The sequence below is a fragment of the Callithrix jacchus genome, chromosome 6, assembly GCF_049354715.1.
Source record: "Callithrix jacchus isolate 240 chromosome 6, calJac240_pri, whole genome shotgun sequence".
Taxonomy (NCBI): domain Eukaryota; kingdom Metazoa; phylum Chordata; class Mammalia; order Primates; family Cebidae; genus Callithrix; species Callithrix jacchus.
The window spans coordinates 109,163,897-109,178,334 of NC_133507.1; the positions used below are offsets into that span (position 1 = coordinate 109,163,897).

The 14,438-nt window shown below is 36.5% G+C and overlaps 1 protein-coding gene across 1 annotated transcript in view; it reads left to right on the forward strand.

Moving 5' to 3' along the window:
- CNTNAP5 (contactin associated protein family member 5) overlaps positions 1-14,438 on the forward strand; it is an 875,887-nt gene that overhangs the window by 382,585 nt on the left and 478,864 nt on the right. Inside the window, exon 5 of the mRNA XM_008999044.5 lies at positions 5,145-5,348. Within this exon, the coding sequence (XP_008997292.1) occupies positions 5,145-5,348 (204 nt within the window). The remainder of the gene's footprint in view (positions 1-5,144; positions 5,349-14,438) is intronic.

Here is a 14,438-nt window from a genome sequence, read left to right on the forward strand (position 1 = left end):
AGAGAATCTGCCAAAATGCTTGTACAACAAGAATAAAGATTTTGATTTCCACAACCAGATCCCATACAGCAAAAAGAGATGTCCAGAAAAAGTGGTTATACCAGCTTATGAGAAAAAAAGCAGCTATAATAATTTATATTTTGTTAACACCAACCTTACACCCATGTGGGTCTTTATTATTATCATTTTAAATCTGCTTTTCCTAAGTGAAGTTGGGAGTGCTGAGTATTCCTAGTGTTTGGGAAGGAGTATTAAGTATTCAGTAGGGGAAAACTTTAATCCTTCTTTGAAATTTTTAAAAACCTGTTTGTCTACCTGAGGCTGGAGCCTGTTATGTGTAGTGCGATTAATATTACAGAGGTTCAGAGAATTTGGCTGAAATGTCTGAGAACAGTAAAGTGTGTCTCTTATCAGGTACTGGCGTTGGTCAGGGGAAAGCTTCCACCCCCTTACTAGGCTAGTTTTGTGCTCACTGAAGGCCGGACAGCCTCTCTGTACCAATGAGCTTGTGTGAGTCACACAGGGATCGCAGCCCCAGTGGCTGAGCATGGCCTGCAGAAGAAACTAGCTCTCCCAGTGTGGATGGTCAGCTGACTCTGAATGGTGGAATAGATGATGTGGCAGGAACTCAGGGGACAGTCAGGCAGCATAACACCAGGCATAGCCACCTCGATGGGTCACAGCTCATTTCACAAGTGGTTCTGAATGGCATACCCTTCCAGGTCCAGTGCAAGGCTCTGAATTAATGTGGAAACCAATGTTCATCTGGCCCTTGTCCTCATGGAATGCACTGATGTGTTAAAGAACTGAATTATAAACTGAGAAAACAGATGAATATCGAATCTACTTGTGAGGTGCATTATGAAGAGAATGGCAAGGTGCTTAGAGGGAGATTAACAGGGATGGAGGACCTCTTAGAAAAAGGGCCAGATGGGAACTGACTGATGAGCTGAGCATCATGGTCCAAGTGGACAGCACTTGGGAAAGAGCTCAGTGTACTCGGCATGGGTGTTTTACAGAGTATGTTTGAATCCTGGCCCTGGCACTTGCTCACTACATACACCTCTTCATCTCTGTGTGCCATGTTTTTCTTATTTGAAAAGTGGGAATAATAATAGTATTTTCCTCAAAGGTTAATTGATGTGATTAAATGAGTTCATGCACAAAAAAAAAAAAAAACAGAATGACAGGGCTTCTGATGTGGGCTCCACACACATTACCCTAGCGCCACACATACATGCATATCACACACACTAACACCACAGCATGCCTGGAGCAGTGTGAAGGTAGAAGAAAGAAATGAGGATGAGCTGGGAGAGGTGAACAGAGCAGGATCACGTGGGGTCCTGGAGACTGAAATTAATTCTCAGGGCAAAGGAGATTCATTGAAGTAGTTTAGCAATAGTGAGGTGTGATGTTCCTTGAGTTTTTAAAGATGAGAAAATGTTTCAGGTGAAGGTGGCAAAAGTGGAATCCAGGAGGCAGTTCTGTAGCTATTAGAATAAAACAGAAAGCAGATGATGATGATGAGGGCATGAATGCACGCCTGCCCAGTGTGACGTAGAGGCTACCAAATCCCAAATCCAAAGACTTTTCACACCAAGTTCTTGATAGCATCTTTATGCCATGCTTTCAATCTTCACTACTGAGTAATTTCTTTCTATAATTAAAAAGCATGGGGATAAAATGCTATTGAATACCTTTATATTTTCAGGTCAGAGCTTGTGCAATTTTCACAATGACTTATCTCCATCATATGATAAGAGAACTGGAGCTCAGAGAAATCAAGAAAGTTGCCTCAAAGCACCCCCACCCACGTCCCAGTTAGTAAGGAACGAAACCAAAATTGAAACCCAGCTCTGTTAGACTGGTTCTACTAATTGGCTTGGTTTTCTCAAAGTCTCATGACAACATGGAGATGTGTTTTCTTAGCGATAACCTGTGTCCCTTTTCCATCAACATTTGTATCCTCAGTTGTCACCAGTCAGAGACTGGAGGGAATGGAAGTCAGATCGTAGTAACGATGATGAATGGGGAGGGAGGCGAGTGAATGAGTGGACTGGAGAAAGGAAAGACTTGGAATTCAGCACTTGACCCAAGAACTCAGGCCTGCATTAGAGGCCCTGGTGGCCAAGGACACTGCAATATGAAATCATAAAATGAAGGGTTATAGGAAAAATTGCAGTAACATAATGAATATTTATATTCACATAAATTTCTCCATAACCGTTGCTTAGACAAAAAAGTGTCAAAGGTATAAATATATATATATATATAAAATAGTTATATCAATAATATATAAATATATAATTATAATATATTGTTTATATAAATAAATAAACATACATTTATTATGTAATATATAATACATACATATATATATACATAATAAATAATATAATAAATATGTATTATGTAATATATATTACATAAAAAATATATTTATTTACATAAATATTAATCCAAGTTCTCTCATTGCATTCTTATAGTCAGTTGTAAGTGTAAATAAATACATTGTTATGCATCATTTTACAAGGATGCAAAGTGAAGCCCATAGTTTTGACATAAACTTATCCCCAGTCAGACATTTGGTGAGTAGTAGAGCTACTCTGTAGAGGGTTCCTCTCCTTAGTTTAATGTCTTTATCAGGGAACCAACGGCACATTTCTTCCATGTGGTTTAACTTCACCACGCCTGGTGCCCTACCTGCCAGGTTCAGACTCTGGGTTTAGTGCTGGCGCTGCCTGGGAGATGAGGAGTATGGTGGTGGTGTGAGTGAGTGGACATGATGCATACAATTTGTGGGCTGTGGCTCTCATATAGCACGTGATAGCAAAAACAGAGGGTGTGCCCAGTGCTAGGAAAACCCAAAGTTCAGATGTGATATCTGTCTATGGGGGTGGGACAAATGCATTCATGAATAACGACGGAATTGAATTACTTCTTCAAAGACACACCACGTGCTGTGTGTCTCAGCCTGCAAGAAATGCCACACTGGGAATTAGAGATCTTTCTGCCCCTGCTTCACTATGCTGGCCTCCTGCCATACCGAGATGCACCAAACCGTTTCATGCCTCTGTTACCCTCCTGGAGACACTGGTTAAACACCAGTATATTACTCACTTCCTCTAAGAAACCCTGTCTGAATCTGCCCCCTTTGAACTGAGTCAGTTCAGTAAGCATTACTGTGAGCATTACTCTCTGCATTTGCTTTTAGAAGCTCTGAGGGACACTGTGTGGTCCTTCTGCTCACTGCTGGACACTAACGGGGTTACCTAGGACCCAAATCCTACTCCACAATCTGGTGAGGTGGCAAAGTGAGATCAATTAGAAGAGAATATTAATACACAATGTACACACCCTGCACACACTAATTTCAGCTAAAGTGTGAGAAGCTGACACATGACAGGACAAGAAACTTGGGGCTACTTCAGCATCTCTGGACACCTCTGAATCAAAATTGAAAAAGCATCATTTGGGGTAAGAGGGTAGGGTGCCAGCCAACAGAGTTGCCTAGACAGGAACTAAAGGACCTCTGTTACCTCAGTTACATACTGATACCACTCCTATCCATTACTGATTTAGCACAAATAATGTATCATGCACAGTGAGATCACACTGATGTGTCATCACTTTGTGAGTCCTAGTACGTTTACTTCTCAAAGCATTTTTTTCTAGTGGATATAATCATCTTCATCTTATACATAATAAAATCACCTTAGACCAAGGTGACACCGCTAACAAGCTATGGCCATCACAGTTTAGAATCTGTCATCTTATCTATACCATATACCACAGTCCTCACTATTCCATGATTGGTGGCAGCTGGTGGCCTGTGGCCCCACTTTGGTCTGGGTGGAATCCCAGTTGAGGTAACAGGCATTGGTGCATTGATGAGGTGAGGAGGGGAGGTGATGAGAAAGGTGGACATTTGTGAAAGTCTCTTTGTATATGGACAGATTCTTTTTACAGTCTAGGTTTCCATCAGCAACCTTTTGGTTAGGACCACTCTATTACATATAAATAAATGGTGAAATTGGGTTTTCAAACTAACTACAAAAAAGGATGATTTCATTCACTTTTTTTCAGAACTTGAGATTTACAAAGACTGTTTCTAGATCTTTGGTTAAAAAATAATTTACCATTGTGTATGCTCACGCTGAGGATTTTAATTGCATGGCAAATAATTTAGAAAATTGAGTTTTCTTGGGTTCTCAATTTTAAATAGAAAATCCCATCCCCTCCACATAATCACCACAATCCCACCCACACAACACGGTATATAATTAATCAGTTTCAATTTATAATTGAATAGTCTTACATTTTTTGTATATAATAAAAGCTCATTATAAAAGTTTTTGTAATGAAAATAACCTAGAACAACTTATTCCAAATTGAATCTCTATTTACTTTTAGACACAAATTTGTCAGGTATGTTTCTACACACCTGTTATATAAGTTTATGTAAATCATGGTTACTTGACCTTTATTTATTTCTCTTTGACAATAATGAATTGTATGTTTTGTATAAAAACACTAAAATGATAAATATCACCAGCACAGATAAGGTAGTTATGGAAAGAATTCAATATACTTGTCCTCTTTGTTCAAATAACAAATCTTCTTTTACTGTTTTTTTCCCCACTGAACCCAATAGAAGCCTCAGAATCCTTCTCAACACAGTCTTCTAGGGAGAGAGTACTATGTGGGGTTAGCATAATAACATATCTATTTTTCATCTCTAACATTGTATCTGAGATGATGAGATCAAATGGTTCTGACTGTCAGGGAGACAAATCATGAGAGATTATTCTAAGCCATCTGACACAGTAAGCCAGTCATAGATACTTGCAGTATTCTCACCCTGCCCCCTCTAGCAAAAGCTGACACATCACCAATGAGAGTTTTTGCTTCTAAATTGATGATCGGTTCACTTTGACTCAGTGTGTGGTGATTGCTTGTAAATGAATAATTCCCTTGAGTCTAATTAGGTTGGTTCTAGTCTACATATTTGCTGTTGAGACCAGACCTGGCAGATCTTAAGAAAATTTCTGTGAACTGGACAGGAACTAAGATGGGAAACAAGAACAGCAGTCATATGGATATGCACTGATTTTTCTCTCCCACTCCTCCTTTGTTCCCAGAATCAGACGTTGCTGACTTTGATGGCCGAAGCTCACTTCTGTACAGGTTCAATCAGAAGCTGATGAGTACTCTTAAAGATGTGATCTCCCTGAAGTTCAAGAGCATGCAAGGAGATGGGGTCCTGTTCCATGGAGAAGGTCAGCGTGGAGACCACATCACCTTGGAACTCCAGAAGGGGAGGCTTGCCCTGCACCTCAGCTTGGGTAGGTTTGGACTTCCCACTTTCCCTTCCAATGCCAAGGGATGGAGAGCTCCTTTACTCCACAGGTCACAGTGTCTGACACTTGTAGTGTATCTGGTGGAAGTCACTAGAGCACCAACTAAGTGATATTGGTGGGGATAGAAATGTTTAAGGCATGTATAGCATTCTTTGACACAGTATAATATTGATATGTAGGGAGAATTGCAAACTCATATTTATTAATCTAACTACATATTTAACCATTTAATTCTCTTAGTAACTCAAACTCTAAAAAAGCTTTCACAAGTTTAAGTATACACACATATTATAAGGAAGCTTGCTCATAATCTATTCTGTTCGGTACATTTAAGAAAGTTAAGTTTCAGAGGGAAAATGAAGCAGAAATGTTTTGGTTGTTCTGGGTTATTTTGGGGGGGGGAGAAAGAATCATATATGTGAGGTGAAAAATCTAAGTTTCTAGGCATTCTCATGTCTTTTTAAGGGAAACTCCTTTCTTTAGGTGCCCTCGCTGTGCCAGGGTAAGCCCCAGACTCACAAGATTCCATTAAACTTAATACAGAATGCCCTCCTGGCTCCACACAGTTAGCACACAGCCTCCCACTGTGGACTGGCATCCATCAGGATCTGTTGCACTAAAGGCAGGTCTGCATTCATTGTGACCAACTTCCTATCCCAGGGAAACAAGAGAGAGGCCCAGCCTCCTGTACATGATCAAAGGCACTTCTGAAGGAAGGGTAAACCCAGTGCAGAAGGCAGGAGCACAGTTCCCAAGGATACAAACAAAAAAACGCTCTTCTATAGAAAAAAGAAAGAGAGGGAAAAAAAGGGACAAGCTGAAAAAAAAGTAAGTGGCTATTTTTCATAAGAATGACTCCCTGACTCCCATCTGATATTTACTAATATTAAACTGAGAGGAAAATAGTTATATTTTAGTCTTTACTATAAAATAGTAAAAATGATTTCTTTCTGTAAATAAGAAAATATGGGGATAAAATGTTATTGAATGCCTTTGTATTTTCAGGTTGAGCTTGTGCAATTTTTACAATGACTTTGAAGGTAGGTTTCTATAAGCCCCATCATACAGGTAGGAGAAGTGGATCTCAATCTAAGTGATACTGGTCTTTACTATAAAATAGTAAAGAAGAAAAGAAATTGTAATTTGTAACCCCAAGTTGCATGGAAGATTGACAATAAGAACACAGTCAAATAAATTTTAGCAATTAGCTGGAGAGCCGTAAGAATGAATATTAGTGCCCTAAAACCAAACAATATAGGGTCTTTATTTTGAGGCATTTCTGAGGATCTTCTTGGGGCCCCATGGTGACTATAGATTTCAAAGTTTAACTCAAAATTGACACCTAATGTATTAGATTAAGTATACATCAAAATACCTTTAAAAGTAGCATTTCACCTAGAAAATAGTGGTAAAAACAAAAATTACTGGTAACCTCATTAGTTGTAATTACCATACCTAAAGAAGCAATGCATCAGAACTTTCTGAATGTTGGGTATCCAAATACTACACAAACATGCATTAGTTCATTAACTGGCTTTTGGTTTTCAGGAAAGGAGATCAGATGAATGAATTTGAACCTCCCAGTTACAAGTGGCTTACACAGCATTGTGAGTTGTGGGTAAAGTTACTATGATTTATCAATAGTTAAACAGGTTGCCTTCTACTGGTAACATTGTGAAATCTTTCAGTTGCCACATTTAGATTCCCAATCCAGATATGGCATTTCTGACCCACAACTCTGCTCCCACATACACAATCTTATGTTGTCAACCAATCCACTTCTGGTATGAATGGTAGAAACAGCATAGGTGTGGTCATGTAACACTTTTTGTTTTGGCTACAGGTGTGCGATCAAATTATGTTATGATTTGTTTATTTATTATGTGATTTATGGTGGTGAATGTCTTCTGTGGCTCAGTTTTCTTATTTCTAATCTCAGGCTAATGACTTGACTTGCAGAGTATGGACATGAAAACCAAGAACATTATAAATACATTTTCTATAGCAGTAAGTAAAAATAATCAAATGCCAAAAATCAAAGCTCAATATTGCTCACTTATTCAAACAATATATGAATGTTTCACCCTGAACTGTGCTGACTTTTCTGAAAATAAATGATATATTAAAATAAATAGCTCCTATTCCTTGCTATGATACATAGATGGCAGGATGAGTTTTTCTTCCCTGTTTCCATCTTCTCTATATTTCTAACCATGATTGGCGGTGATTAAGTAAAACTTTAGTTTGTGAATGATTAAGTAGTGAAAATATATTTTATCTATATTCTGCATAGTTTTAGATTTCTTCATATTTTTACCTGTTTCTGCATCTCTTTCCTTTCTATAAGTTTACCACAGTTGAGTGTTTTCTGTACTTTCCTGTTTTAAGCAGTCATCTAGGATGTTTCTTAACTAGCATTAAGTTTCCAAATTCCTCTTCTAGAGAAACACTGCCACAGATTAGTACTTCAGCCCCACCTACCTCATTACATCTAGAAGATCTCTGGAAGCACTAAGCAAAGGGGAGTGATAATAGTTTTGCTTTGCCCATAATGGAAAATCTGTAATGTAAGTTTCATAAGCATTAGAATAACACCTTCTTCATTTCTGTATCTCTAGCATCTAGGAGAGCCCCTTCCTAAAGTAGATGCTTGAAGCAAATTGAGTACATTAGAAAAGGGATTTTCATCTCATATTTTATTATTCCTGTTGGGCTTGTTCACCTGCAACCCTGCATTCCTGACTCCCCCATGATCCACCACTTCCTTCGACAATGGGTTATATTTACAGAATATCCACAATGTGATAGTCTCCAGTCCAATTCTCAAAGAAGACCTATGTCATAAGTATACATTAGCCTCAGTTTACAGATATGAAATACTAGGCTTGAATAGGATAAATTGCTTGTCCCATTTACACAGATAGTGATCAGTGTAGCTGCTATTAATATCTGTTAATGTTTTACTATTACTTTAGATTATAAAATACATATCAGTTTTAGAAAATTTGAATATAATGTAAAAAAGAAAAGGAAAATATCCAATCCTACAACCTGGTTCTTTCTTTTATTTATACTTTAGTATCTTTTAAATGTTTATCTTAGTTATTTATATGAAATCTTTAAATATTATTTTAAAGTAATGTTATTTTTCTGTTGTCACATAGCCTGAAAGGAAAAAGCGTTTACAAAATCCAGGATCAGGTTTGTTCTTTTAAATAAATAAATCAGAAAAGCAAGAGAAAGACAGGAGAGGAGAGAGAGAGAGAAAGAGAGGCAGGATTCAAGTTAATGGGCTAAAGAATAGTGCTGGTCCAATAAAAGAGAGAATTTTGGCTTTTCCCTCCCCAGTTTTTATGGACATTCCAGCAGTGTCTCCTTTAGTGACAATTCTTCATCTGCAATGTTTATTCATTTTCTGATCAGTTACTTTGCAATTCAGAAATTCAGGCTAAGAGTGAAGAAGTTCAGCACCAAGGCCAGTTGCCAACGATGTCATTGTAGACATAGTGTGCTGTTGCTCTTTTTCTAGTTACACTCTTGTATAAATTTCCTGTTTACATTACATAGTTACCCTAACCCTTACTGTGTCTAGCTTGGGCAGAGACAGTTCTATGGAGAAACTGTGTGATTCCTCTTTGTCTATTTTCTTAGAGTAGAACATTGATATTTTCCCAGAACTACTACATGGGAAAGAGATTTCTTCTTTTAATCCATAAGGGGATTAGATATGTTTCCTTTCTCACTTTTTGCACATCTCATTCACATTGTCCATGGCAATCTGCCATCTGTAGAATTACAATAGTCTGAACCCATTCAGGCAGGTAGGGAATCAAAGAGCGGAGATATTATGCTACAAGAAAACTGTTGTTAGAATTAAAGAAGATATCAATAGTACATGCAGGTCACTCATCCTTACAAGAGCCCAGTGCTTTTAACTAAGGCCGGATGTTTATGTAAACCCCAATGCATACAGCTGTAGTAAAGAGAGACTCCAAGGATAGAACAAATGTCTACAGAGAATCCGGGGGCGGAGTACAGGGTTCAGGCGCCAAAGCATATGATTGCATAATCAACCACTGAGATGCCAGAGAAAGTTCTTCCCATTCTCTAAAAAGTCAAATGAACATTTAATTTAGCTCTTTTGAAACTCAGGCATTTTAGTAAGCCAACTCACACATATTTATGGAATGTTTATCATGTTTCTAGAATTGTACTAAATACTATAAAAGTTTTTCTTTTTAAGTTGGCATTTTTTGAGTGCCTACATTTAGGCACTGCATTAAGCATTTAAAATATATATTCTATTTAAATCACATGGCAATCCTACAAGTTATATCCAAACCCATTTACAGATGATGAACTGCTGGTCAGTGATTCCCAGTCAGTGGCTCAAGGTCACATAGCTGCATAGCTGTAGATATAGAATTAGAGCTTTATCCAATCCTACCCCAGTGCCCTGACATTAGTCACTAACATGTTATAAATTTTTATAAAATAAATAATAAAAATATAAAACAATTAATAAGAAATGTTAAACATCAGGCAGACAATATGTATGTGTTAAGTTGTGAGAACAGAGAGAATAGGAAGGAACAGAGGGTCCCAGGATCAACCCTGAGTAATCAGGAGATTTTATTATGGAGAGGGAGGAAAGCAGGTATTTCAGACAAAGAATTAATGGCATAGAATGCACCACATTTTTCATAAATTCTATCATTATGCCATAAGAATAGATTGAACAAGTACAGTAAATCAGGCACTGAATTTTGCACTGGGGATTAAAATTTGGATTTATCACTCTCTATTTTTAAGAGGCTCTCAGCCTAGTAAAATAGTTATTTCTATTTACTTTTTAGCTTGGTTATATTAATTGGAAATAAAATAACTATGCCTCATCATAACTGTGTAACAAATGTATTACAATAATATTTTTGGAGATAGCAAAGTCACAGAAGATGGACTCAAATTAAAGATCAGAGAAGAGCAACAACTCCTAAATTTGGAGAGTGTTTTTAGTCAATATAATTTAGAAATTTTATTAACAACTAAGGACAGAGAAGCATAGAGACTTGCTCTGGATTGAAGGTCAAGTCCACTGAAATCACATTGTTTCCTGTCCATTATTTATTTTCTTCAGAGCTCTCACTTGGATACTTAGAAGTCCATTCACTAGCTTTGCATTTTGCCAAACAAAGCTAACAGCGGGTACATTTGTGATGCTGGCTGGGACAGGGAGGTGAAATTTGTCTTCTTATTCTGTATCATGTCATCCCTTCTTAGTGTTACCCCATTTTACTTGTCTACATCTTTCTGTTTTCCGATCCATTAAATTACTTTGCAAAAGAATATCCTCCATTCTTACTAACTACATAACTTACATGCATATATGGGAGATACAGATAGTAAGAGCACAAGAAATGAGGGAGAATGAGAGTATCCATTTTTCCACTAAGAGTCATGGAGAGAGTTTTAGCTTTGGAGGCAAACAGAGTTGAGTTGTGTTTCTAATTCTTTGAGTCCTTAGGTAAATCTTGTGACTTCTTGGAGACTAACCTTTTTGCATGGTTATTATGGTCAGAAATAATTTGAACAACATATGTGAAGTGTTTAACTTGTGTGAGAAGCTTATGAAATACAAGTAAATATCAGTGTGGATAATCTGAAAAATTAGAGATGGATGGGAAAGTTGATTCTGATGATCAGATGGAAGCAGTCATGAGGGAATTCACTGAGTGGCCACCTGATTTAGCAAGAGTAAATCAAGCCCTTTTCAAGAATGACTTTTTTTTTTTTTTCTCAAATACATCTTAATCACGAGAATTCCTATCCCCCTTTTCTCAGGCTATCTGAAATTCACAGGTTATGAAAGTTAAAGTGGCATCCATGTTTGAACAGTTTAGCTAAGACAGAGCAAGAAGATTTGATCAAATAAGGCATTTGAGTGAAAACACTGCAACATGCCCTTTACCAGAAAATGTGAGTTCTAAGTAAAGGCGAAAGAATCGGAAGGCTTATTCACATAATGTTGGGGTGGAGGGTGGAGCATAAAAAGGTAAAGTTAAATACATTTTGCAAACATTTCGACCTTCCTACAAAAATTGTTGTATTCCTTAGGGCCTTGGGTGGCATCTGTATGATTTCATTTTAACTATATTTTAAACCACATGAAAGCAGGCTTTTACTTAAATAGAAATAATTATTTCTCTTATATATATTTGGCCCAAAAGTTAGTTTCTGTCTGGTTTTATTGTTTTTGTCCTTCACAATTGCCCATGAAAATTTTTATTTTGTCTCAAGAAATTAGAAACTAGCTAAAACTGGTAATTGAAGCTCAAATGTCATTGAGGTAAACTTAAAATAGATATTCCGAGATCAAGAGTTTGAGAGGTTCTTGAGAAGTAAGTGTTTTACGATTTCTAATAATGAAAATTTCTAGAAAAGAAAATAAAATGATTCTGAGGACTACCATCCTCCTTTTCTCATAAATACAATTCTAAACATCCTTTTTGATGAATAGCAGAATTTTTTTCCCAATTGTTTAATCAAACCAAGTTGCACTAAACTTGTATAAGATATCTGAGTGTTGGTATAGAATAAGTAATGGAGAGGGAGTGATAAAATTTACCCATGTGTGCTCCTTTTTGATTAATTAAAAAGTAACTTGTAATTCCAAAGAGGCTCAATAATTACACATCACTGATATATAGTCTTCAACAAACATACTATGCAAGGTGAGGGTTGTGTTTTTAATGAAGTTTATTTTTCTCATTAACTAAAATAGTTATGCTCACTCTAAAATACAGAAAAAAAAACAGTCTTGATAAATGCGTTTTTCAGTTTTATCCACATAGTGCTTATTTGTGCCATTTCCAGAGTTGTATTTAGACTGTATTTTATACTTTCGTCTTCTGCTCATTTATGTTTTAAATCATTATAGTCTAATTGTTGAGTGTCCTATTTATTAAATGTCACTTTTAATTTTATCCAAAAGGGCAGTCACTACTGAGTATACTTTTGAAATGATATAAGTATTTTATAAATATCATTTTGATTGCTATTTAATATAATACTTCATCTGGTGAGTCTACCTAAATGTAGTCAAATTTTTTTTCTGTTTCCAAATTATTGAACATTATATCCAATTTTTGAATCACTTACCACTTACAACTTCGTCTACAACATTTTACTTTGCTCTTTTATATTAGATTTACAGAAACCGGATTATTAGGTAAAAAGTTGTGAACATTAATTTAACTCCCTCGATACTTACTGACGTGTTTCTCCATAAAATTGGTGGAACTCAATTTTGCATTATCTTTGGGCATGTATATATATATATATATATACATACATACATATATGCGCTAAGTAAATCCATTTTTGAGAAAAAGTCAACAAATTGCTTTAAGCACTCATAAAAATTTCATGAGTGATTTTGCATAAAATGATGTGTGTTAATTAAGTTTATGGTTTCATTAGATGCAATAAGTAAAAGGTAGTCACTATGTAAGAAGAAGTACTGTTATTCCCCTAAAATGTTAAAATTATAGGGAGCAGTGTTACTGGAAACAATGAGAGTAGTAGACTTTCTGAGCCAAAGTTAAGACCCAGGAGAGAAAGAGCTGACATTAGACCTTGAGGAGGGTGAAGATAAGGCTACTGATGCTGGCTCTGCTTCCCACAGTAGGAATGCTCCCGTCTATTGAGATGGTGGTGATGATTGTGGCAGTGGGTGCAAGAAGGGTACAGTGAGCAACAACCAACATGACCTGCTACTGGAAGCTTTAAAATTTGAAGATCCCACTCATGTACTTACAGAACCTTGATCCAGTCAGCATAACAAACCACCCTATTCAATTTAGTAGTGTTCTCCTTCTACTTTAAAATCATACAAACTATTTCACTAAATAAGACCACTCAAGGATTTTTGAATAGTGGAATTGAGACAATTTAGTAACCATCTCAAAACATGAAGTAAGGGTAAAACTGTGCCTTATACCATACATCAGAATAAGTTTCAGTTGGAATGAAGTAGAGAAAACTATAATTCTCAGAATAAGGAGAATCTTTTAAACTATTATAAAAATTTAGAAGCTATAAAAGGAAAATGATAGATTTGTTCCCAATATACAAATACCTGAGTGAATTAAAAATAATAAATCAAACAAGCAACAACAGAAAAGCAACATCCAAAAACAAATAAAGAAAGGCAAAAAGATATTTTCAAAATTCGTATCATAGGCAAGCTATAGGAGGCGACAGTTCAAAGAAAAAGAAATAAAAATAAAAAGATTTTCAATCTCATTCTTATTAAAAGAAATGCATATTAAAATTACTCAGAAACACTTTTTTTTTTTTTTTTTTTCCTTTTAAGAGATAGAGTCTCGCTCCATCGCCAGGAGCCAGGCTGGAGTGCAATGGTGCGATCTCGGCTCACTGCAACCTCCGCCTCCCAGGTTCAAGCAATTCTACTGCCTCAGCCTTCCAAGTAGCTGGGACTACATGCATGCGCCACCATGCCCAGCTCATTTATGTATTTTTAGTAGAGACGGGGTTTCACCATATTAGCCAGGATGGTCTCGATCTCTTCACCTTGTGATCCACCTGCCTCCACCCCCCAAAGTGCTGGGATTACAGGTGTGAGTCAATGAGCCGGGCCATAAATACATATTTTTAACCTACCAGACAGGCAAAATGCTAAAGCTAGACTACATGTTGTCGGCAAGCCTGTGGCAAAGGTACTCCTAGGCGTTTAAATAGGCATGGTTTTTATATAGGGCAATTTGGCAGTGTTTGTCCAAAGTGCAAGCATGAAAGCTTTTGTCTTCCAATTCATCACCTAGGAACGAATGCTACAAATATGTTTGTGCCCAAGCAAAATAATAGCCACATAATAAAGCATTTCAATAGTTTTATAGATCTAAAGTAAATATAAGACTTTAAACTATCACTAGGAAGCTCATTAAATGAAATACAATAAGTTCTATATATCACATATATGAGTATATATCATTTATATATATAATTATATATCATATCTATTATATATGATCACGGAATACTATGCAGCTATAA